The sequence below is a fragment of the Myotis myotis genome, unplaced genomic scaffold (genome assembly GCF_014108235.1).
Source record: "Myotis myotis isolate mMyoMyo1 unplaced genomic scaffold, mMyoMyo1.p scaffold_m19_p_20, whole genome shotgun sequence".
NCBI lineage: Eukaryota > Metazoa > Chordata > Mammalia > Chiroptera > Vespertilionidae > Myotis > Myotis myotis.
In genome coordinates, this window is record NW_023416325.1 from 12,644,393 (window position 1) to 12,670,093 (window position 25,701).

A 25,701-nucleotide genomic window follows, 5' to 3' on the forward strand; every position below is an offset into this window, starting at 1 on the left:
CTTTCTCATCGATGTTTCTAACTCTCTATCCCTCTCCCTTCCTCTCTGTGAAAAATCAATAAAATATATTTTAAAAAAAAAAAGAATTACTAAATTTTTTTTAGAAGAGAGTTGTCCGTCCTGCAGACCCCCTTAGGGCCTACCCCACTGTGCTGTGCTCAGCTCCTGTGGGAGTGGAGTATGCCATGGCTCCAACTCTCATCTGACAGTCTTTTTAGTTATGTCATCTGGAGAGGCTGGAGTTACAGCTGTCTGTGTAGCCAGAAGCTTGGGTACAGGCTCCACCATCAAACATTTATAAATCAGAGTTCAAATTTATTATTATTATTATTACTAGAGGCCCGACGCACGAAGATTCGTGCAAGAATGGGCCTGCCTTCCCCTGGCTGCTGGCACCGCCTTCGCTCTGACTGGAGCGCCTTTCCACCTTCCCATGCTGCCCAAAGGCCTGGAGCTGCTGGGGCAGTGTGGAATGCCTACATTGTCCTGCCCCACCCCCCGCCACTGGGCGCCTGAGTATGCAAATTAACCCGCCATCTTTTGTTGGGTTGATTTGCATACTCACTCCTGATTGGCTGGTGGTGTCATGAAGGTACAGTCAATTTGCATCTTTCTCTTTTATTAGTGTAGATTAGTTTTTGGTATCTTAGAATTTTTTTTTTGAAACTATGGTTCCCATTCTGGCTTCCTTGCTTCTTCGTAGTCCAATCTAGGTCAACAGGAGAAAATAAGACCATTGTTCCACATCTTACTTAAAAAGAGAACACCACCACCTGGTCACCTTTTGGGGTGGGGTCTGCCGGATGGGGGTAATGCAGCCAGGCGGGCAGGTGGGCGCGAATCGCCTGCAGCCTGGGCCTCACTTGTCCTGTAATCAATTCTCAAATTTATTCTTGAGTCCAGTTTTGGTCACAAGGTTGGCCTTGATTTCCTTTTAAGCACAGATGTTTCTTTCAGTGTGGAGGGACAACCCATGTGTTGCGGCTCAGCTGGTCACCTGATGGACATTACCTGGTGTCTGCCCATGCCATGAACAACTCCGGCCCCACCGCCCAAATCATCGAGCGGGAGGGCTGGAAGACCAACATGGACTTTGTCGGACACCGGAAAGCTGTGACTGTCGTGGTGAGTGTGCTCAGAGTGGTCCCCTCAGAGCCTGCGCAGTGCCTTGCTCACCAAGGCTGGGTCACCAAGGCCGAGATTCAGCACATGTCATGTTCTTGTTTCACTTTAAATACTTATGTTTCAGTGTTTAAAAATTCAATTTAAAAAATAGAATATGTACTCATGTGTTTATTGGCAAACTTTACATGATGAATATCACCAAAATCAGTCTTTGATTAGTAACACTAGCTCTGCACTAGCCTCTTTACACATTCGGGTCTGCTGGTGGGTGCTCCCGCATGGTCCTGACAAGTGCCCCACCCACCAGGCTCTGGAGGACACAGGTGCAGTTTGTGCATCCATCGAGCCTGTGCGTTTATCCCGGGGCTCCACCAGTGGCCACTGTAGCTTCAAGGCTGTGCTTTGGATCACTGGAGTCCTTGTCTGATTCTGGAGCTGTCTGCCCAGTTTTGATGTGGAGGGGGGAAGAGTGCCAGAAGATGTGAGCTACTGTTATTCTCTCAGGCTTCAGAGAATAACACTCTTTTTATGCTTTTGGATGACTTTCATTGAAGAGTGTCTTGAGAGTGCCCAAGGCAAACACTGTGAGGACCAGAATTTCCTCAACACTGGGTACCACAACTAAGTCAATAGATTGATGGGCGAAGGCTGATAGATGTGAAGGATTATCCACGCCCCTGATCTCAGTTTTTTTATTTATGAAAAAAGGGTTCCTTCTTCCCATTGTTTAACGTGATAATATATACCGTATAGTGTGACTTAAATTTATACAAATAAAATATCACTTCTTTAATATTTTTGTATTGGAGTCCATGAAAGATCTTGTTTGAAACTAGGACCATGTTGCTAAAATGTTTGAAAGTCACTGCTTCGTAGTTAGCATATTGCTTCCACATGACTCTCTCAAGTGAACCTCATGGAGCAACTGTGTGAGATGGTTGTGAAAATTCAAGCCCAGAATACATGCCTCTGGGTTCCATGTTCTCCAGTCTCTGTGCACCCCTGGCCATTCTTGCCTGCCCTCTGGAATTAGAACCCTTCTGGACCACCTGGCATACCCTTCCCTTTCAGTTTTCCTGGCTTAGTAGATTTCAACTCTGAGTCTAGAGCTCCCCATCCTTTTCAGTTCAGGAAAGCAGCAAGGACCTCAGTGTGTGCTTCTAACCTTTCCAAAAAATGATGCCCTGGTTACACTTAGCCTGACGAAGCCATCATCCCTGTTTGTGAGGTCAAAGCAGGGCTGATCAGTCTTTGTAAGACAGTATTGACTGAGCAAGAAATAAAGTGAAAGGAAAGGAACCCTGAACAGCCTCCCCTCAGGACCTTGTCCCTAAAGTTCATGTCCTAGAGTTGGTCCTGCCCAGGCCAAGGGATTCAGTAGCTCCCTTGCCATGGCCCTGACTGTAGGCCCAGCCTGGAGATTTGGTAGAGCTTGTTTCAAATCCTCCTCTCACCGCTTACTCATTGGGTGACTCAGCACATGTGTTTTGGCCTCTCTGAATCTCACTTCAACCTCAGCAAAATGCCTCCTGGGTAGTTGTAAAGATCAAATTACATATGCTGAGTGCCTGGGCCTGGAAGATGTCTGTGTGGACTGCCGATCGATGGACTGCAATTGTGGTATATTTGTAATACTTGGCATGGGGTACATGCTTGATGCTTGATCAATTATTTTAGCATTTGTTATTTGGCTTTAGAAATTCAACCCAAAAATCTTCAAAAAGAAGCAGAAGAATGGGAGTTCTGCGAAGCCCAGCAGCCCTGAGGTCAAAGCAGGGCTGATCAGTCTTTGTAAGACAGTATTGACTGAGCAAGAAATAAAGTGAAAGGAAAGGAACCCTGAACAGCCTCCCCTCAGGACCTTGTCCCTAAAGTTCATGTCCTAGAGTTGGTCCTGCCCAGGCCAAGGGATTCAGTAGCTCCCTTGCCATGGCCCTGACTGTAGGCCCAGCCTGGAGATTTGGTAGAGCTTGTTTCAAATCCTCCTCTCACCGCTTACTCATTGGGTGACTCAGCACATGTGTTTTGGCCTCTCTGAATCTCACTTCAACCTCAGCAAAATGCCTCCTGGGTAGTTGTAAAGATCAAATTACATATGCTGAGTGCCTGGGCCTGGAAGATGTCTGTGTGGACTGCCGATCGATGGACTGCAATTGTGGTATATTTGTAATACTTGGCATGGGGTACATGCTTGATGCTTGATCAATTATTTTAGCATTTGTTATTTGGCTTTAGAAATTCAACCCAAAAATCTTCAAAAAGAAGCAGAAGAATGGGAGTTCTGCGAAGCCCAGCTGCCCGTACTGCTGCTGTGCTGTTGGCAGCAAGGACCGTTCTCTCTCTGTCTGGGTGAGCCCCCCATCATGAGCTTTTGCTGCTCCTGAAAGGTGACAGGAGACAGGGCCGGTGAAGGTGTGGCAGCCTGCAAGAAGAGGGCCCCTGCTTCCACCCTGTACCTGGGTCAGGCCCACTTATTACCCCTAAAGGAAGCACTGAAGACTGGGGCTCAGCCCAGCCAGAGCAGCTCTTGTGTCCAGACTCAGGGAACACTTTAGTTGGCATGTTGTGTTTGCTTCATTTAAAAACCCTGTATCGACATGTAACCTAGATGAAGTACACAACTCAGAGCATTGTCATGACATGTTTACACATGTCACCACCACCCCAGAACCCTCTGCCAGAGCAACCATTCTAATGACACCTGTCACACTGATAAGTTTTGCCTGTTTTTAAGCTTTATTTGAACGGAGTTGTGCAGTGTTTACTTTTTCTTGTGTTGCGTTCGCTCGGCAGTGTTGTCGTGCATGCTGTTACATTAAACGGTAGTTTGTTCCTTACTAATGTCCCCAGAAGCAGAGGTTTGGAGGTTGTCCTCTGATGCATTTATTGTGGTCATTTGTCACAGAAATTGATTGCTGTGTACACTGTGATTTTTTCAGGCCCAGTACTCATGTTACATCCATTCCAGAACCTGACCCTAGTGCCATAGGCAGTTCCAGGCATGTTCTTCCTGGCCTGGGGCTCCATTCATGGTGCTTTGACCAAAACATCACTGCTCGTGTGCTCATGTTTCTTATAAAATTGAGGTCAGTTGCTCACACAGGTCCAGGTTTCTGAGGGGTCTGTAGACACATTTTTGGGATGAGGGGCAGGGCTCTTTTTTCTGGAAGTACAATTAGGGTAGGGGCAAGATTTTTCTTGTGGATTCCAAGTAGCTCAGATGCCAGCCCTCTCCTCAGGATTAGGATGGTCGAAGCTACTCCTTTTCCATAAAAACAGTCCCAGTCTCCTGGAAGCTTCCACAGTACTTGGTGGGAGCCCTGCAGAAAGGTGTTCCCACCCAGCCTACCACTCTGTGGCCCCAGGACCTGTCAACAGGTGGATCTCAGTGTAACTGTGGGAGCATGCAGACAGTGCAGGGCCCAACATTAGAATCACTAGATAATGAATATGCACGTGTGAATGTTCTGCAGTCATCTAAAACAGAAGTTTACAGGATATTTCATGAATGCTCAGTAGGTATTAAATGAAAAGGCAGGCACAACCATGTGCCTTATTTTGTAAACCAGAAGAAAATAACTCATCCAACAGTAATAGTGGTTAACTTTGGGTCTGGATTAGGGCAACATAAACTGTTTTTGTGTGTTTCTGAACTATCCGCACACAGTGTAGAATGAGCCTGTGTGACATACGTAGCCGTTTACACCAAGCCTTGTACAAATGTGTACCATAGTTCCTTGGGCCCAGAGAAGATATGCTGCGTTTTCTCTGGAACTATTTTCCTGCCTCATTTCTAGCATGCCTTCCCCTGCTTGGCAGACCTTCTCCGCTCAGGTCCTGGCCTTCTAGACACCCCTACTCCGTCATTGGTTGTCTGTGTATGAAGTCATCTCCCCGCACCAGAAAACAATGAGCCCTTCAGATAGCAAGCATTCTAGTTTGCATATTTCGGCAAACTTTGGTTTCTATAGTTTGGGATCTTGGTCGTTGCTGTTTGAAATTCTGACCAAGACTTCTAGGACTGATAATGTTAACTGAGCTGAGTGAACAAAAAATGGTTTTCATTCCTTTTATTAACCTTTGCTGCTGCTTTCTTTCCAGCTCACGTGTCTTAAACGACCTTTGGTTGTCATCCATGAGCTGTTTGACAAATCCATCATGGATATTTCCTGGTAAGGTGGATTCCTGTAATGATGTACATTAAGCTAGGAAAGGAGAAGCCACACATTGGAACACGAGCCCCCCGGATGTGATTAGCGTCAGGTAGCCAGGGACCCACCCCAGGTTTGACACTGGAGTAGACCCCAGGGTGCTGTTTGTACACGATTCAAGAAAGGGCAGCGTGGTCCTGCTTGTGGGAGAGTATACTGCTGTGCTCTTAGCTCTGTTGGGATTTGCCCTGGAAAATGCCTTCTCCAACAAATTGGTATTTAGGAAAAGGAGAATGCTGTGATCTTGGTTCTACTTCACTCTGTCCTTGCATGAACCAGATTAGCATAGGTGTGGAGACACAGTCTGCCTCTCAGTGACCTCATTTAGATTTATACTCCCCCACATGGTGTTTTTTTTAATGGTTTCAAAAATAAGATAAAGAAAAATAAAATTCTTACAAAGTACATGATGAAAGATACTTTGTGCATGTGCTTAGAACTAAAGGGTGCCAGAACCTTCTGGGACTCTATTGTCTGCCCTATCCACATCCCCATCCCCACAAGGCCACAAAAGGGAATCCGAGATTCTCACTGTCTACCTAGAGCTCTGCCCTATTGTCCTCTTGGCCAACATTGAGGCATGCGTGAGCACCACAGGGCTTGCTCCCAGGCTGCTAATGGTCATCTCTTTCAGGACTCTGAACGGGCTGGGCATCCTGGTGTGTTCCATGGATGGCTCTGTGGCATTCCTAGATTTCTCCCAGGATGAGCTTGGAGACCCCCTGAGCGAGGAGGAAAAGGTAGGAGAATAACATACTGCGGGCTAGTGACCTATGTGCTGCACATGCTCTGAGGCCACAGACATGACCATGATAGCTCGGAGAGGCCCCTTCAATTGGACCCTCGTCTTGTGACATACACAGATACATTGTTTCTTTTCTTTCTTTCTTTTTTTAATAATTCTTTATTGTTGAATACGTACTTTGTTTCTTAACATATTATTGGGTGTTCATCTTTTATAGGTTGTAATCCTTGTCTTCTTTAGAAAATAGATTAATTTAAAAATGAATCTCGGTTCATGTCAGAAATCAGTTCTGGAATGAAGAATAAAACAATTTTGGGCATCTCTTCCTGAACTGATAATTAGCCACACACTGGGAGGTTTCACCCTGGGAAAAAGCCAGAGAGAGAGAGAGAGAGCTCCCAAGGGTCCCCACTCACCTCACTTTCCCCATTGTCTTTTACTGACAAGGTTGCCATGGAGCAGCAACTAAATAGTAATATTGACCATTTTTTAGCACTTACTGCGTACCAGTCTCTGGACCATATGTTTGCATATATTTTATTTAAAATATATAACCCTTTAAGGCAGAACTTACTCGTTTCATCAATGAGGTAACTAAGCCACGGAAAATAGTATGGCTCTTTGCCAAGACCATACAGGACCTTTAGGTACAAGAACAGAAGCCTGGCCCTGACCGGTTTGGCTCAGTGGATAGAGCGTCGGCCTGCGGACTGAAGGGTCCCAGGTTCGATTCTGGTCAAGGGCATGTACCTTGGTTACGGGCACATCCCCAGTGGGGGGTGTGCAGGAGGCAGCTGGTCGACGTTTCTCTCTCATCGATATTTCTAACTCTCTATCCCTCTCCCTTCCTCTCTGTAAAAAATCAATAAAATATATTTAAGAAAAAAAAGAACAGAAGCCTGACCCAGGCCCACTGATTTGTGCCAGGCCTCCTCCCTGAGCTCTGTCCAGGACAGTGTGGCCATGGGCCCTTCCTCAAGGGTTTCAGGAACAGCTCTGCTCTCACTACCCTAGACTTAGAACCAGTGTTTCTACAAATGGCCTTTGTCTGAAAGGACCCCTGTGAAAGCTCAGAGTAGGTGAGCAGCTCTCCCCGCAGTGATTCAATTACTGTAGAAGCTTCCTCTTAAGCTACTGTGGGGACCCCCCCACCCCCACTGTGAGGTAAATCTTTTGGGGGTAAGAGTCTGAGTTGTTGACAGCACCTAGAATAGGGCCTGGCACCCTGGAAGTGTCTTGTCAATGAGAGGGTGAGTGTCTTGGCCTCAGGTCTTCTTTGCACCTTTCACAGTCCTCAGGTAACCTGGGATCCACTGTGCACTCCCCTCCCCCTTGGAGAGTCGCAATGGGAGCCATGTAATAACCTGTCTAGCTACCATTTCCCAGATGACAGGCAGGGACCCTGTGTATGAAGAACACTAGGGAAACATTGGTCAAACTCTGAATTCTGCCTCGAAATTCCAGGGGAGGGATTTAGGAGAAAGGGGACAGGAGCCAGAGTGGTAAGGGAGGGAGGTTCCTGGCCACATACAGGCACAGCATGCCCTGCAGGAGTGAGTCCCAAGATGCCACTTCCCCCACCCAGCATCTTCTGCTGTGAGGCAGATGTCCTACTGACCTCCACATTGGTCATTGCGCATCCTTATGTGAATCTGTTCTTTATCGCAGCAGTCACTCCAGTTTTCTGTGGACATTATCCTGCCCTTGTGGGGTCCCATCCGACTTGTTTTGGCATGCGACCAGTGAGACTTGGAAGATGGAGAGAGGGGCCCTCTCAGAAGGATCGAGACAGCAGGGACAGAGGATTTCCCTAGATCAGCTGTTCGAGGCCTCCCCTTGTTCTTAGAAACACTGTTAGCAGCCCCATGGCAACCTCCAACCACATGGGCTGATGGCTGTAGATAAGAGCAATGAAAGCAGACTCTGGTTTCAGTAACTGATTCCTAAAGAGTGTTTGGGGTCCTTGGGGTGATTTAAGAGCCTTAAGTTAGCAATTTGAGTGTCTTAACTTCAGTTCAACAAACATTTGCCATTTGTTCTGCATCAGACATGTAGTAGGTTTTTTCTAGTGGGTTACTCATTCACTTTTGTCCCCAGGTATAGATACATGGGAGACTATAAACATCTAGGAAAGATACAAGACTGCTCCAGAGTCATCTAATTGGCAACAGGCAGAATAGGATGGGAGGCAATGGAGAACTGGCATCTGGTGCTCTGGGACCCTTGCCCAGGGCCCTTTCTGCTCCCAGAGCCAGGAGAGCTAGCACAAGTTCACTTGGCTGCTCACAGCTGGTTTGTTGTACTTTGCTTTCTCTAGAGCCACATTCACCAATCCACCTATGGGAAAAGCTTGGCTATCATGACCGAGGCCCAGCTGTCTACAGCTGTCATCGAGAACCCTGAGATGCTCAAGTACCAGCGGAGGCAGCAACAGCAGCAGCTGGACCAGAAGAGTGCCGTGGCCAGAGAGACGGGCTCAGCTGCCTCAGTCGCTGGTGTCGTCAATGGGGAGAGTCTGGAAGACATCAGGAAGGTGAGGGTTTGGCTCGATGGCACTGAGAACACAGCAAGCACATGCCCAGGGAAGGACAAGGGGAACAGGCAGTCTGGACAGGGTACAGACATGAGTGGTGGGGAGGTGGGTGTATGCTTGGTCTGGTGTAGGACCCAGGAATGAGCCAGTTTGGGCCCCCTCAGCCCGTTACCCTCAATTGCATGAGGAAGTAGCGGTGCTTAATCCACCTTTATCACAGGCCTTTTTGCCGTAACCGGTTTGGCTCAGTGGATGGAGCGTTGGCCTGCAGACTGAAAGGCCCCGGGTTCGATACCGGTCAAGGGCATGTACCTTGGTTGCGGGCACATCCCCAGTAGGAGGTGTGCAGGAGGCAGCTGATCGATGTTTCTCTCTCATCGATGTTTCTAACTCTCTATCTCCCTTCCTCTCTGTAAAAAATTAATAAAATATATATTTTTTTAAAAAAGGCCTTTTTGCCCTGAAGGGGTCATTTCTTATAGGAATTTGGCCTTTCTAGGGAATTCTGTATATACTATATATACTGCTAGTCCTTGAATAGCATCATTTTGTCATTACAACCTTGATGAGAAAATTAAAAATTGAGTCTTGTGTGGAGTTTGCACGTTCTCCCCCTGTGTCCTCCCACATCCCAAAGATGTGCATGATAGGTTTACTGCCCAAGGTATGCCCGAGCTGCCGAGATAGGCTCCAGCCACCCGTGACTGAATAGTGGGTGGGAAAATAATCACCGTACTTGTTTTTATTAATCTTCCTTCAATGTATATATAACTCACATATATTTCAGCATTGAATATTGAAAGTATTTTGGGTCTTTACTTAGAAGTTTGATGGTGTTTTTGTGACCAGAAATATGTCATAGGAACTTAATTCTTGTTTATATCAATTAGCCTCTGGTAAAATTGGTTCCCTTATATGTTGTTCCATGTTAAGTCATAGTTTCCAAGCACCTGTCGATGACGTTAAGTGAGGATTTACTGTGCTGAGAACATTAGTTTCAGTCTCTGCCCTTAAGAACATCTGTGGGCTCCTCTTTCTTCTCCCTGAGGGGTGGAAGGTAGAGATGGGGCAGGAAGGTTAGAATTTCTTAGGGTGCTTAAACCATCTTTAGGAGTTTGTGAAGGGTGATGAACCTCCACAGGTGATTCAGACATTGTGTGATCCTTGGTTATGAGCTTTAGTGGAAGAAAGTTTGCCAACCACAGCATAGAGACAAAAGTGTGGCTCATGGGTGCAGGTCTCATGTGTTAGTTCTCTTGTTGACCCCCAATGGCCACTTACTGTCCCATGGAACCGGGCCAGGCCTGCGTACTGGTGATGAAGAGGAAGGGGCTGAGCTGGTTCAGCTGGGAGCTTTCTGTCCTTTCTTGCCGGAAGTGGAGCATGTACCCTGATAAAAACATTTGTTCTTTGATTGAGTGGTTTAGTTTAGTTGGACCAGAAGACTACAGAAAGGCAATTTAGAATACATTTCCTTAGAAACCTTATTTTTTGGTAATTGGAGATGGTTCACATAAACGTTTCCATTCATTTATATCATTCTACTTTGCCAGAATCTTTTGAAGAAACAAGTTGAGACTCGGACAGCAGACGGTCGGAGAAGAATCACACCTCTCTGCATAGCACAGCTGGACACCGGGTACTCGTTCATTCACCGAGCTTTCTGTGGCCTTGTCTGGGAGCTCTTCCTCTCGCCTTTCACCACTTAGCACTTTCATAATTAGGATCTTCACAGGCTCTTGGGCAGATCTGACCCATAGAATCTGGAAGTGAGTGAGTTGGGCCCAACTTCCCACCAACCTCAAAGTCCAGTGCTCTTCACAGAGCCCTTATGCAAACTTATGCTGAAGGTGGACTGGGAAGGGCCTGTGACAGGCCAGCAGCCAAGGGCACCTTCACAGGGTCAGCGTGTCTACGCAGCCAACCCTGCTTCATCTTGCCAGGGCATGACAAAACTTGAGGTAGAGAAGTTGGACTGATTTTTTTTTCCGTTTCTTTTTTCCCTTGTATAGTCTTCTTTTTTAAATTTTATTGTGAACGTAATACATATATTTATTATTGAAAATAGTAAAGGCCCAAAGAAGGACATAAACTTTATCCTTAATGCAGTCTCTCGGATATAATCAATGTTAATATTTTGGTATCTGTATCTCCAGTCTTTTCTCGACTTGTTCCTATATCGTGACCTTGCATCCATTTTAATAAATAGTCCTCTGAAGCATTGCCTTGCTGATTGTCCAGGTTCCCAGCCTGTGAATGCACCATGATTTACTTAACCAGCCCCACAGAGGGGCGAGGAAAGTGGACTCAGTCACCATTTGCTGTGTCTTAGCATCTGTTGTCAGGCTTGCTTTTATAAGGGCCATTCTTCCCAAAATGATGGATGTTGATTCAAAGAATGATAAAGCCCAGTATGAAAGAAATAGATCCCCCCCCCATAAAGGTGATTCACTCTGGGTTATACTCATGCAGTCAGCCTACTCTGGGCAACCACACACTGTAGTCCTCTGCACCTTGCAACTGCTCATCCGTGAGCCTGCTCCAAATCTTCTTACAAGTCTAAAGAGACGTTTAGTCATACGATGTGCTTATTGACCTCTGAGGCCCTGGAGGACAGAGACTTGACCCAGTGGAGCCTGTACCAGTTTCCTGGCTCCTCCCAGAGGGTGGTTTTCCTTTGATCAAGCCTTTTCCCCATGCCACCGGCTGCCTACCTTTTATTAGGACCAAGTCAGACCAAGTATATGACACTGCAAGACTGTGGGAGTGAGGGTCGTGGAAGTGGTGGAGGTGGTGGTGGTGGCATTTTTGTTTTGTAGATCCCTCCAGGCCTCACCTTGTGAGGGGGCAGAGGGAGTAGATGGCTTCCTGCCTGGCCTTGAGCCAGCTTTCTGCTAGAGGGCTCATTTTCTGGCACCAGAATCTGATTCTCTTGGTCTCCAAGGCTTCTTTCCCTCCTCATACCCATATTAAAACAAGTAGTAACAGAATAGCTAATTATCAGCTTAGCTAATCAAGAAAGAAAAAAAGCACAAATGTGTAAAGTAGAAATAAGTGGGAAATAATTACAAATAAAGAATAAATTAAAAGGATGAAAACTTTGCTGAACTCTATGCAAATAAATTTGAAAATGGATGACTTTTGAGGAAAATAAAATTAGCAAACTGAAGAAAATCTGTACAGATGAATTATTATAGAAGAAATAGAGGACACTATCAAAGAGTTAATCTGCCAAAAGCCACCAGACTAAGAAGGGAAATTCTAACACTTTGAAGGAACAGATCATTCTAATACTATTGAAAACATTCTAGTGCATAGAAAAGGAAGGAAAGCTTACAAAATCTTTATCTTTGAAGTGAACACAATATTTACATCAAAACCTACAGATAGAACATAATAAATTATTGATCAATCCCATTTCTGAATGTCAATGCAGAATCCTAAATAAATAGTAACAAACAGAACCTTAAAATGTGTTAAAATGTTAATGCCCTATGACCAAGTGAAGTTTCTTTTGGGAAAGCAAAGTAGTTCAAATTTTGGAAAACTTAATTTACTTCTACATTTTAATATATCCCAAAAATGATATCATTTCTAGAGATGCTTAAAAGGCTTTTTTATTTAATTCAACATCATTCTTATTTAAAACTCATTTAAACAGGAATAGATGGATGCTTGATAAACTGTCTTATTCAAATTAAATTAAAGAACTAAAATGTCTACTCTTGTGGCTATAATTTAACATCATTCTAGAGATCCTTGCTCGGTCAAGAGAAACAATAAATTGGATAGGAAATGGTAAATGTATTATTATCTAAAGCTGATTTGATCTCTATGAGAGAATCAACTGGGAAAACTGCCATAGACAATAAAAGAAGAAAATAAGGCGACTGTACACAACCTACATGATGAGATCAAGTACCACCAACTACTTTTAGAAGATAAGAAGAAATCACTTTCACAAATGCAATACCTCAATGTAAGAAGAAATGTAGATATTTATGAGAAAAAAATTTAAACCCTACTGAGAGACCTAAAAAGAAATTCAAAGAAATTACACAAAATGCATACCATGTATTAGCTAGGATGACAACATCATAAAGATGACAGATTTCTCTCAGTCTGTAAATATAAAATGAGTCAATACAAATAACCACAGGAGCTTTCTGAATAAGACAATCTGATTCTGAATTTAAGTGGAAAAAGAAATAGGAATAGCTGAAATATTTTTGAAAAAATCAGGGAAGACTAGCCCTACCAGAAATTAAAGCAGTGAAGTACTAAAGTACTGACCCATGAAAACAAACAACATTGGGCCCTGCCCAGTATTCCCAATGGTTAGAGCATTAGCCTGAGGAACGAAGTATCTCAAGTTTGATTCCTGGTCAAAGGCATGTACCTGGGTTGGAGGTTCAAGCCCTGGCCCAAGTTGGGGTGCATGCATGTGGGAGGCAACCAATCAATGTCTCTCTCTCTCTCTCTCTCTCTCTCTCTACCTCTCCCCTCCCCCCTTCTACTCCTCCCTTCCTCCCACCCTCTCTTAAAATCAATGGATCCTGGCCAGTGTGGTTCAGTGACTGAGCATTGACTTATGAACCAGGAGGCCATGGTTCAATTCCTGGTCAGGACACATGCCCGGGTTGTGAGCTCAACCCCTAGTGTGGGGCATGCAGGAGGCAGCCAATCAATGATTCTCTCTCATCATTGATGTTTCTATCTCTCCTTCCTTCCTCTCTAAAATCAATTTTTTTAAAATCAATGGAAAAAATATCCTCAGATGAGGATTAACAAAAAAAAAAAAAAAAAAAAAAAAAGATAGAACAGCCCTGGCCAGTTTCACTCAGTGGTTAGAGTGTTGATTCACACATCGAAGGGTTGCAAGTTCAGATCTGGTCAAGGGCATGTACCTGGCTTGTGGGTTCGCTCCCTGTCACCGGTCTAGGCACATGTGAGAGGCAACTAGTCGATCTTGATATCTCTCTCTCTCTCTCTCTCTCTCTCTCTCTCTCTCTCTCTCTCTCTTTCTCTCTCTCCCCCCTCCCCCTTCCACTCTCTGAAAAGCAATGGAAAAAATATCCTCAAGTGAGGGGGGGTGGAAAATAGAACATTGGTATGCAATAGAAAACCCACATATCGGCTCAGGTATTTATGAAAATTTTATAAAGATAATATTTTGCATCCATGGTGAATCAGTATCTTCAATAAATGGGAGTCAGGACTATTTGATACTCTAAAAACGGAATTGGAGCCCTGCCTCACTTAAAATTCTGAACAGCTGAGAGATTTTTTTTAATGTTTAACTTTTTTGTTTAAAATTTTAGAAGAGTCCATAGAAGAATATTTTCATAATCTCTGAGGTAAAAAAGTATTTTCTATAAATGACAAAATTTATACCACACAAAAATAACATTTTTTTGGCAAAGAAAATTACACAATAAAGAATCAAAACATTATATTCTGGGGGGAAATATTTTCTGCTCATATAAGGAATGTTTTATATGTTTATAGCCTTAAAAATCAATAATAAAGACCAATAACCAAGTGGAACAATAGATGAATATGAACACACATTTCACACAAAAAGAAATCAGGTGTTTCTATATGAAAAAATTTCAATATTATAAAATAATTGCATCAAAATAATTGCAAATTAAAACTATAGTAAAATACTATTTTTCATCTATCTGCTATCAAGAAATTTGATAAGCCCTAGCCAGTTTGGCTCAATGGATAGAGTGTCAGCCTGTGGACTGAAGGGTCCCAGGTTCAATTCCAGTCAAGGGCACATGTCTGGGTTGTGGGCTCGATCCCAGTAGGGGGTGTGCAGGAGGCAGCCGATCAATGATTCTCTCTCATCATCATTGATGTTTCTATCTCTCTCTCCCTCTCCCTTCCTCTCTGAAATCAATAAAAATATATTTTAAAAAAAGAAATTTGATAAAATTGTCAGTGAGGGTGTGGGGTTATAGACACTTATAGACAGGTTGTAATTTAAACCTCTGAGGAGGGCACTTTAGAGCTATTTGCCAAAAATCAGTAATGAACATTTCATTGGCTGCTGGAATTCCACCTCTAGGAGTTTATCTCATGTGAAAAGTGAAACAGCAGGTGTGGTGACCGTTACACCAGTGGACATCTTTGAGCAGCGACTATGTGTTCTAAGTGTTTGCTACACTAACAACTTCAGTCCTGACAGCAACCCCATGGGGAAGGTCCTGTCACTTTCTGTTTTGCAGATAGGAACCTGAAGCACAGAGTGGTTGAAGCACCCAAGGTCCCAGAGCTGGTGCATGGCAGAGGAGTGAAACCTGGCTGGTTTGGCCCAGGGCCCTCAGTCTTAACACTGCAGTATCTTGCCTCCTGTTGCCGCAGTGTCTATTACTGAACAGGCTGGGAGACAGCCCAGCCCAGTTGTTCCTCAGTAAAGACTGGTTAGGTAAATTATGGTACATGCATATAGCCCATAAGAAAAGGGAGGTCCACTCTGTATGCTGTCTTTCATTAGTTCTCAGACACATGTTTTTACATTTTAACACCTCTAAGACCAGGATGCATCTGACAATTATATTTGGTAACAGTTTTTTCTTAGTGGTACATAAAGTATCAGTTCAACTTAGAGTCAGTTAAACAGAGTGTATGGAATGATTTTAGTTTTGTAATTTTGCAAATTTTCTTCTTTGAAAATAAATTATCTTTGGATCCAGAAAAAAAGTTACTTAGAATTGTATAAAGTACTTGATGTGGTATCTGATTTCTGAGGCTGACTTTGTTCTTTCTGACCACAGGGACTTCTCCACGGCGTTCTTTAACAGCATCCCACTCTCAGGCTCCCTGGCAGGCAGCATGCTATCCTCTCACAGTAGTCCACAGCTGCTGCCACTGGACGCCAGTACCCCCAACTCCTTCGGCACCTCAAAGCCTTCCACGGAACCTGCGGCAGTAGCCGGCACCAGGCCTGCGGGCAATTCTGTCAATAAGGACAGGTGAGTGGGCACCAAGGCTTCCTCCTGTCCCTGGGGAAAGTTTGGGTTTGGACACAGTTCCAGGGACACTTCATGGCCCCTTCAATAAAAAGAAAGAAAAGAGATGCTGGATTTCAGATGAGGGCCTGTTCGGAAGGGAGGCCTTCATTCAGCTGAGTCTGATGCACAGGGCTGTGAGGACTCCACATCCTGGGGGAAGAGCAGTCCCAGGATTCGGCTCCTAAGGGTGGGAACCAGCCAGGGGCACATCACCTGCCAGAGGATCAACTCACCTTCTGGCAGGTCTGCACTGGAGGTGGCTTAGCCTCCACTGCATTGTTGGTAGCATCGCCACACCAGTCATCTCAGGCAGAGCGCTAGTGCTGGGGCAGGGTCATCTTTCACTCTCAGAATTACGTTTGCTCCAGGAGCCTTTGTCTTCACCAGCCATTACCTGGAAACCAAGTTAGAAGTCAGTAAGAACCAGAGGAGCATGAATAAGAGCCAGGAGCCATTCACTCAGTGAACATTTACCCAGTACCTGCCCTCGGTTACACACTGCGAGTGCCCAGGCATCCACATGGGGTTGATTGGTGGGTCCTTGTCCCTAGAGAGAGTGTCAGCTGGTGGAGAAAGGGGCAAACACAGAGGCATAGGGGTGGCTCCTCGGGTCTCCTGTGTGGAAATGGCTAGCCATCCAAAGCGGGGGAGGGCTTGTTGGGCAGGTCTCGGGAAGGGTTATTGGAGGATGCCCTACCCAGGGCCCGTATAGGCCACCCCGGGAAGGGTTAGGGGACAGCAGCAAGAGCAGAACCCCAAGTCCCTGAGGAGTGTCAGTAAAGGGGGGAAAGCTGGGCTTCGCTGCTGAATCACATACCCTGGGCTTCTCCTTAGAATGGAGACACAGAAGGCTCTGGTCTTGCACCTTAGACAGATCACTCCAGGAGGCACTGGTGCCCAAATACAGCTGCCACCCAGCACACGAAACTATTACTGTCAGAGTGATTCTCCATCGGTGGGGACAGGGTCTTGTGTGGGCTCGATCCCAGTAGGGGGCGTGGGCTCGAGGTTGATTGGTTTCAACCTCCACAAACACAGATACCCATGGCTTTTTCCATATGTTTGGTTACAGCCTCCTCCTTCCTGAGCTCTGATGTCATGGTCATGGAGGCATCACCAAGTATCAAGTGTCCCGTGGCTGAGGGAAGTGTGAGGGTAGATGGGAACAGCTTGACCAGTTAGAAAGCCCCAGATTTGCAAAATGTTTCAATAGTTGGTCCTAGAGTTCCCTGGAGAGGAGAGGCTATCTAGGATACCTGCCAGGCATCTGGTGTCGGGTCCAGTCCGGTGGATTTGGTCATTGGGAGGCCCAGTGGTTTGGGGACCCAGTGTGAGGGATGCAGATGACCACAGGGTAGCTGGCAGGCTCATGCTCGGGCTCTCCTTTCTCGGAGGAGAAGGCAAAGGCTGTGGGATGGACACTGGGAGGAGAGTGTGAAGAATGTGAAATTGTTACATTGAGGGGCCACCGGGGCAGGAGGTTGAAGGCCAGGAATAGACAGTGGCTTCAGGACCCCAAATGGGGCTTTTCTCCTAGGACCCATTGTCAAAGTGGGAAAAGCTGGTGGTTGGAGTGGTATGGGTGGCTGAATTCAAGTTGTGGAGATGGGGCCGTATGGTGAGCGGAAAAGGGTTGCAAGAGCCACTTTCTAGGCCTCATGCTAACCCCCGAAGCTCTCAGAACAATGCAGTGGGGCAAATGTGAGTGCATTCTCCGATAGCCAAACTTGGGGAATTTTTTTTATAAATGTTTACTTTTTTCATATTTACCATTTTTATTTATTGATTTGGTTTAGAGAGATAGAAACATTGATTTGTTGTTCCACTTTTTTATGCATTCATTGGTTGCTTATAGTGTGTGCCCTGACCGGGGATCGAACCCACAACCTTGGTGCATTGGGACACGCTCTAGCTACCTGGCCATGGCAAACTTCCAGAATTTTAACATGTGAAAATATTTTTAAAATAGGAGTAGTACATCGTACCTCGAAATTTTTGTGTTTTTAGAAGTTTTATATTTGTGCCCTTTTCACTTGGCTCCAGGTAATGTAAATCCCAGACTCCCAAATCCCTGACGAATTGTGCTTGACATGATTTCCCATCTTCTTCCCCACCCCAGCGTGAACGCTACCTCGGCTCCTGCTGCATCATCCCCCTCTGTGTTAACAACCCCATCCAAGATTGAACCCATGAAAGCGTTTGACTCCCGGTTCACGGAGCGGTCCAAAGCCACGCCTGGTGCTCCTGTCCTGACAAGTGTGACACCGACGGCCGTAGAAAGGTAGGTGGTGGCTGTGGGGCTCAGAGTGACCAGGTGAGTGCAGCCTCAGGCCAGCAGTGCAGCGTCCTCTCTCCTACCAAGCAGCTTGCCCTCCCTGGGGGAGCAGGCGTCAGTCTCTCTGTACTCGGGAGCCCCTGTTTCAAGGAGAAAGGAGTGGCTGCTTCAAGTGGGAAGGTTGCTGGAAGGAGCGTGGGGTGAACAGAGCAGCTCTGCACAAGGACATGAGGGCAACAGCGTGGCAGCTGGGCAGTGGGAGATGTGCTGAGAATAACTGTGTGTGAATGGAGCCCAGTTTGTGTGAATGTTCGAACTGAAACCAGAAGTCCTCACCTACTTTTTTAATGCTGCAGTTTGGGGGGATTTTATTGATAATTATAAGTTAATAATCATATGGAAGCCGAAACCGGTTTGGCTCAGTGGATAGAGCGTCAGCCTGCGGACTGAAAGGTCCCAGGTTCGATTCCGGTCAAGGGCACGTACCTGGGTTGCGGGCACATCCCCGGTGGGGGATGTGCAGGAGGCGGCTGGTCGATGTTTCTCTCTCATCGATGTTTCTGACTCTCTATCTCTCTCCCTTCCTCTCTGTAAAAAATCAATAAAATATATTTAAAAAAAAAAAATCATATGGAAAAAGCCATGGGTATCTGTGTTTGTGCAGGTTGAAAGAGCAGAACCTTGTGAAAGAGTTGAGGCCCCGGGACCTCCTGGAGAGCAGCAGTGACAGCGATGAGAAGGTTCCTGTGGCCAAGTCCTCCTCCCTCTCCAAGCGAAAACTGGAGCTTGAGGTGGAAACAGTGGAGAAAAAGAAGAAAGGGCGACCTCGGAAGGACTCACGGCTCATGCCCATGTCTCTGTCTGTCCAGGTGAGGCCAGCAGGTCTGTGCTAGCTTCCCTAGCCCACTTGTTGGGTTCAGTGCTGGAGCTTGCTTGTGCCCAAGTGGGAGAAGGGAGGCCCTGCACAACACAGTGTGCCTTATCAGTGTGGGAACAGCTGGTTAGACATGCACTCCCCTGGATTAGCATGGAGGCACACTCCCCCTCAGACCTGCTCTTGACCTACCCAGAGTCCTTGAGCAGCTCCGTGGCATTGCCTACCTCATCTGTCAAGTGGGATCACTGGAGCAGTCATCTGTACTGTCCTCCCAGAGTGGGTGGAAATCCCTGGGGAACTGGCCCAGCCTTATCTCTGGGTGACTCGCCTGTACCTGACACTGCCCGACAGTGCTGGGAGGGGCTCAGGGACATTTCTGCTCTTGCAGTCCCCAGCTGCTCTGACCGCAGAAAAGGACACTGTGTGTTTGTCTGTACCAGCGCCTACACTGAAGCTGCCCATGCCGGGCCCCCAGAAAGCATTCACCCTCCAGGTGAGCCGGCCGCCTGCCTCTCCCTCACAAGCGTGTTCTCTCTCTCTCTCTCCCCAGCCCCACTCCTTCCCCAACCCCCTGTGTAAACCCTGAATTGTCAGAAACAGGGCTGTTGCCCAGTGGTTCTCCATCATACTCTGAGGGAAATTGTAGTTGATCATGGCAACCACCAGTCTTATTAGCAAGAGTACTAGTCTGTTCTCCAGGAGCCCCTTCAGCCCCTGCCCCCACCACCACCACGCTTCTTTCTCTGTGGCTTTGCCCTCAAAGTCCCTGCCGTCATCTTCTGAATGGCCAGCTCCTTCCAGAATTGTCTCAGGAGTCCCTTCCGGAAGCCTCCTTCGTTCCACACTTGGTCCCAAGCAGCCTCAGACTCAGTGCCCATCGGACTGTGTGGTAGTGGTCTCCCTCCCAACCAGCCCACTGGCCCTATTCATTTTACTGGGCCCAGCACAGGGTTTGCATCAGGGCTCTTTTAACCATGTGCTTGTTCAAAACACAGTTTTTTAAATATTATTGTAGAGTAAATAATCCTTTATATGCAGAGGCCCTGTAGTCACTAGTCTAGCACCCATGCCAGACCTTTGCACACCCAGTCACTTCATGCCCTTTGTTCCTCAGGTGCATATCAATAGGAAACCCTTTCAGACTCCATATGCAGGTCATTTCTCACAGGCTGCACGCAGCCCCAACCCAGACTGGTCCTCATGGGGTGTCGGCCCTTTCCTGCCACAGGTCCTTCTGAGCCTAAGAATAGGGACCCACATGCTTTGTTCTTGTTGCTGATGTGAGCAGAGGCAAGGAGCACAACCCCCTCTCCCAAACTCCTCCAGCTTCCCCTGGGGGTTTCACCACTGAGTGCTGCTTGGAGCCCTTCTTGGTTTCTATATGGCCCTCTGCCCCAGGTAACCCATTTATGTGGCTACACAAGTGCAAACTGTTCAGCCATTCTGCCTGGTTTTTCATACGGATTGTCAGTCATCTCCCCATACACAAAAGACAAAGTTGAGCCCATTGTGGAGCCTGGCACTGAACTAAGCGCTTCCATGCATATGCATGCGCTTCTAGGGACACTCCCGTGAGGTTGGAGTAGCGACTCTGGGTGACTCGCCTGTACCTGACACTGCCCGACAGTGCTGGGAGGGGCTCAGGGACATTTCTGCTCTGAGGTAAAGGCAGGAGCTGAGCTCAGAAAAACCAGGAGGTCCAGCAGGGTAGGCTGGACACTGTAATTATAAATATCAACTGGCCCTCAAAGTCCCTGCCGCCATCTTCTGAATGGCCAGCTCCTTCCAGAATTGTCTCAGGAGTCCCTTCCGGAAGCCTCCTTCATTCCACACTTGGTCCCAAGCAGCCTCAGACTCAGTGCCCATATCATTGGGCACCATGGTAGCCTCCTGCCCACACAGTACCCACTGCCTCATGATGTGTTTCTGTACATATCAGTGCCCATCGGACTGTGTGGTAGTGGTCTCCCTCCCAACCAGCTGTTCAGACTCCATATGCTGGTCATTTCTCACAGGCTGCACACGGCCCCAACCCAGACTGGTCCTCATGGGGTGTCGGCCCTTTCCTGCCACTGTTCCTGCAGTGAAGAGGAACCTATACAGCCCTATCCTGCCCCACATCTCCCACACTGCCCAGCTGCCATGCTGTTGCCCTCATGTCCTTGTGCAGGGTGTGCAAAGGTCTGGCATGGGTGCTAGCCCAGAATGGGTGTCTCTGGTCTGTTTCAGATGAGCAGACAGAGGCTCACTACGCAAGGAACTAGAGAGGACTTCGGGTTTTCTAGACTTTTCCTCGGTTATTACCAAGCACTGTGATCTCTGAAAACATTCAACTAGGAGCCACATCTCCCCACCAGCTGTGTCCAGCTGGCTGTGGGCCTCGCTTGCAGTGTGCTCTTAGACAAGCCACATGCCTTCTCTGCATGTTCCCTGTGAAAGGAGATGGTAGGGTTAGGAAGCTCTGGAGTCTCTAGCTCGAACACCAGTTCTCTGCTCTGCTACACGGAAAGAACATTGTGTTTACTTTCCGCCATTCAGGTGAGCTCCGACCCCTCCATGTACATTGAGGTGGAGAATGAAGTGACAGCCGTTGGGGGAGTGAAGCTGAGCCGCTTGAAGTGTAACCGGGAAGGGAAGGAGTGGGAGACGGTACTCACTAGCCGGATCCTCACTGCTGCCGGTAGCTGGTAAGGGTGAGGGTCTTCACCTGGCCCAGCATTTCATGTAAAGCAAGCACCACATGTGTGTTGTGTGGTGCTGATGCACTGCCCCCCAAGTGCTAGCTCCCACGGAGACTGCAGGTCTTGTCTAGGCTGTGTGTGTGCAGCTATCATCTCGGTCCCTGCAACACCCAGTGAAGTTGGCGTCATTACCTCCATGGTACAGCTGGGAAAACTGAGTCCTAGAGGCTCACCCATGCCAGGATTTTCACCCAGGTGTTGTGATTCCCTTGTCTGGCCAGAATCCTGAAGTCTCAGGTCCCAGGCTGAGCTCTGCCTGGCTCTGACTTGGGCTGGTTCTTTCTCTGGATCCCAAATTTTAATCCAAGGAAGTCAAGATAGATTTCTGACTGTCCCCCCTGAGTTCCCAGCCCAGCCCCTTTCAGATTCTGCACTTTGAGGGGAGACCTTAATTCAGTGTTAGTCACGCAAGGTCTCACAATGGACTTCTGGGCCTCTATCCTTTGAAGCTGTCCCTGTATTCACCCCCACCCTAGCCAGAAAGGCTTTCTGAGCGCACAGCTGGCGTCCCTTATGGAGACACTTTGTCATTCCCACACTTCTGGCCTTTCTCGGCAGAGACCTTCTCAGGACTAGTCCAGCTAGCTGTAGCCAGTAGACTGTTGAGTGGACGCTGTGTGGCCTCATATGACAAGGGAGGTGTGTTTTCTGGGTTACCATCAGTGGTCCTCTGAAGCACCCCCCGTCACAAGTTAACATTAGGGTGAATTCGGAAAAGCTTGAGCAGCCTAGTGGGGGAGGAGAGCATAGTCTCTAATGAGAGATCTCAGTTCTGTCAGCCCTGCTGTCCCACCGTCCCCCAGTCCTACTGGCCGGCCCTCTCCCTGCCTCTCCTGCTGCTGCACCCACTCAGGCTCAGGCCCAGGTAGAAGGAAGGCTCTGTGCCTTGGGGCTCCTACCTCTGCCACAGCACCTGATCATCATGACACCTATCCCCTCTCTGCCTTCTCAGTGATGTGGTATGTGTCGCCTGTGAAAAGAGGATGCTGTCAGTGTTCTCCACCTGTGGTCGCCGCCTCCTCCCTCCCATCCTCCTGTCATCCCCAATCTCCACGTTGCATTGCACAGGCTCCTACGTCATGGCGCTCACTGCTGCGGCCACGTTATCTGTCTGGTGAGAGACAGGCCTGGGGTGAGGTGGGCTCCAGGTACGGCAGGATAGGGCTGTATAGGTTCCTCTTCACTGCAGGAACAGGGGAGGCAGTGGAGGAAGCCGCCTAGCAGATATGCCCTTGGGCCCTGCTGGCATGGGGGTCTTTACAGGCAAAGAGACCCAAGCAGTTGGACACTGCTTGTGATGGCCACCGCACATGTGTGTGTACGTGGAGGGGAGGGGGCAGGTATGCAAGCGGAAGTGGGGCAGGCTGCCTACCCCTGCTACCACTTTTATAAGAGCAAACCACATGACAAAACACAATGTGCCAGGGTCCAAAACACAATGTGTGTGTTCATCAGAATGGGATCTCAGCTGCCACAGTGTGACCACGCTTCTCCCAAAGTGGGATGGCATTAGCGACGAGCCCCACAGCTCTGTTGCCTGAGCCCTCTGCTACAGCCTCGTGTGGAGAAAGTAACCTGGCTCATGGGGAGCAGAAGCCTCTTTTGGCCCAGAGCTCCTCTCGGGGAGGCCGGGGCAGGGTGTGCACAGAGACCACAGAGTAGGGGCCTGAGCACCGCGGCGCACTTTCAGGCATTTGCTCAGATTGGAGAGTAAGCTGCTTCTTATCTCCCTCCTAGGGATGTTCACAGACAGGTGGTTGTGGTAAAAGAAGAATCTCTACACTCTATCCTGGCAGGTAACTGGCGATGGGCTGCCCCTGGTGCCCTGATGAGGGAGGGGACAGTGAAGCTCAAGTCCCAAGCTCCACTCAGCCTAGACCAGTGATGGCGAACCTATGACACGCGTGTCAGAGGTGACACGCAAACTCATTTTTTTGGTTGATTTTTCTTTGTTAAATGGCATTTAAATATATAAAATAAATATCAAAAGTATATGTCTTTGTTTTACTATGGTTGCAAATATCAAAAAATTTCTATATGTGACACGGCACCAGAGTTAAGTTAGGGTTTTTCAAAATGCTGACACGCCAAGCTCAAAAGGTTTGCCATCACTGGCCTAGACAGAGAGCCAGAGCCAGTCTCTTGGCTCAGCCCAAGGTACTCAGTGTGACAAGGGGTCACAGTTATGTTGCAGGGAGATGCACCCTCTCTGGGGTGCATTTCATTGGCTCCCTGTGTGGTGACAAAGAACCTGTGGGTGGTGGTGAAAACAGCACTCACAGGGAAGATACTCCCTAGTTGCTGAGTCAGCGTTAAGGCGCCTGTTTCTGGGACTGGGTGCCATGTTCAGATTCCCCTTGGTGCATGTGCAAGCACTGGCTGATCAGAACACACCCAGAATCCATTCTTATGGTGTCTCCCCAGGAAGTGATATGACGGTGTCACAGATCTTGCTTACACAGCATGGAATCCCAGTTATGAACCTGTCCGATGGAAAGGCCTACTGCTTTAATCCGTCACTTTCTACATGGTAAGCAAGCCACCCTTCCCTGGCCCTGCCCCAGAGGAGGTGTCTGTCCCAGGTGGTAACAGGTCATGTGGTACTTGCTCCTCAGACCTGCCTGGCTTGGCTTTTCCTGAGAGTTGGGCCCTGGAGTAGAGGTCACAATGACTGCTTGGTCTCCTCTCTGCTGGAGGAGACAGAACTCAAACCCACCTGTATAGGCCCTACTGTCCCTATTAGAGGCTAGAGGCCCACAGCCTCTCTGCTCTCAGAGCCCGTGTGCAGGGGTGCTTTGCTTTGTCTGCTGATATCACTTTGTTTGGAATAGGCATTTGAAAGTTCTTATGGTTGCAAATATATATTTCCAGCCTGGCTTCCTTAGCCATCATCAGCATCGGTGAGTCAGCTTCACAATACCTTCGCCAGCACATAGCAGTTTTTGAAGTCCAGTAGCAGTTTCGACTTTGTAAATTAGTAAGGTTGCACCATCAGCAGATGTGGTGGTCTGTACCTTTCCTCCACCCATTTAGAATTTGGAGCCCATTTTTATATTTGTAAAATCCTTTCTACATCAGAGATCTCAACCCCAACATGTAAACTGTGTGCATTGTATACCAGCCACTCTGAGAAATTCTTCTGCCTGCACCTTTTGGTCCCTCAAACCCAAGTTCTTGTGGCATTTTTCTGTTCAGAGTTGCCAGGCACAAATTCATCCCATACTGAGATCTCTTTCCTGAGTTAAAAAAAAAAAAAAAAGAAGAAGAAGAAGAAACTCCCCACTGCCTGCTCTTCCATATTGCAAGATGTTGTGTATTATTATGTGATTACTGTAATAATGGAAACAAGCCGGGTATTTAAGAAGGAAAATGTTGGCCCTTTGTATTTTGGGCATGTTTACAAAGGCACCTGGCTGTCTTTAAAGTGCGTAAAGAAAGTTTTCACAAAGATGTGAAGGGTGTGGAGAAGATAAAGAGCTGACTGTCTCGGATGCTGTGGAAGCACATGAAGGCTGGATGCTGGCATTCCTCGAAGCTTCGAAGGGCTGGGCCACGTGGACTAGACCACTTCACACATAGGCCTCCTGGCCCCAGGAGCCTTGTCGGTGACCTTCCCTGTCATTAATGTTCCCTTGTAATGAAAGCTGTCTGTGAGAGACCTGTGGTGAGAATGCAATGACCCTCAGCCTTCGCTGGTGTTCTGGTAACAGGTCTGTGGTGCTTGCTCCTCGGCAGCCTCACTGCCAGCCTACCCTGCTGGACCTCCTGGTTTTTCTGAGCTCAGCTCCTGCCTTTACCTCCCCAGGAACCTGGTTTCTGACAAGCAAGACTCCCTGGCCCAGTGTGCGGACTTCAGGAGCAGCCTGCCTCCCCAGGACGCCATGCTGTGCTCAGGACCCTTAGCCATAGTCCAGGGCCGTGCCTCCACGTAGGTAACCCAAATGCCGGGAGAGGTGACTGGGTTGTGCAAGTACAGTCCCACGCAGGCCAGCTCTCTGATTGCTGTCCCCTGTGCTCAGCTGCTGCTCAGCACAGGCAGATTGTAGGTGCCAAGAGTTTGGGGCCCACATCAGATAATTTCTCAGGGTGCTGGATGCAAGCCCTGTTACTTCAGGTCCCAGATGCAGTTTGAGGTGCCACATGTCATGGGCACTCATGTATTTTGTTTGGGG

General features: G+C 47.6%; 1 protein-coding gene across 9 annotated transcripts in view; it reads left to right on the top strand.

The window, feature by feature from the left end:
- The window catches only part of LOC118678284 (protein HIRA), a 64,279-nt gene that overhangs the window by 27,951 nt on the left and 10,627 nt on the right, over positions 1–25,701 (top strand). For 8 of the 9 annotated variants that reach the window (XM_036353763.1, XM_036353767.1, XM_036353765.1 and 5 more), the window contains 15 exons: positions 958–1,125; positions 3,361–3,474; positions 5,227–5,297; positions 5,971–6,076; positions 8,399–8,614; positions 10,168–10,253; positions 15,400–15,597; positions 17,756–17,917; positions 18,576–18,780; positions 19,177–19,281; positions 21,327–21,475; positions 22,482–22,643; positions 23,267–23,325; positions 23,954–24,059; positions 25,335–25,457. In XM_036353763.1, the coding sequence (XP_036209656.1) occupies positions 958–1,125; positions 3,361–3,474; positions 5,227–5,297; positions 5,971–6,076; positions 8,399–8,614; positions 10,168–10,253; positions 15,400–15,597; positions 17,756–17,917; positions 18,576–18,780; positions 19,177–19,281; positions 21,327–21,475; positions 22,482–22,643; positions 23,267–23,325; positions 23,954–24,059; positions 25,335–25,457 (2,030 nt within the window). The remainder of the gene's footprint in view (positions 1–957; positions 1,126–3,360; positions 3,475–5,226; positions 5,298–5,970; positions 6,077–8,398; positions 8,615–10,167; positions 10,254–15,399; positions 15,598–17,755; positions 17,918–18,575; positions 18,781–19,176; positions 19,282–21,326; positions 21,476–22,481; positions 22,644–23,266; positions 23,326–23,953; positions 24,060–25,334; positions 25,458–25,701) is intronic. The other variant, XM_036353768.1, reaches the window with a different exon arrangement.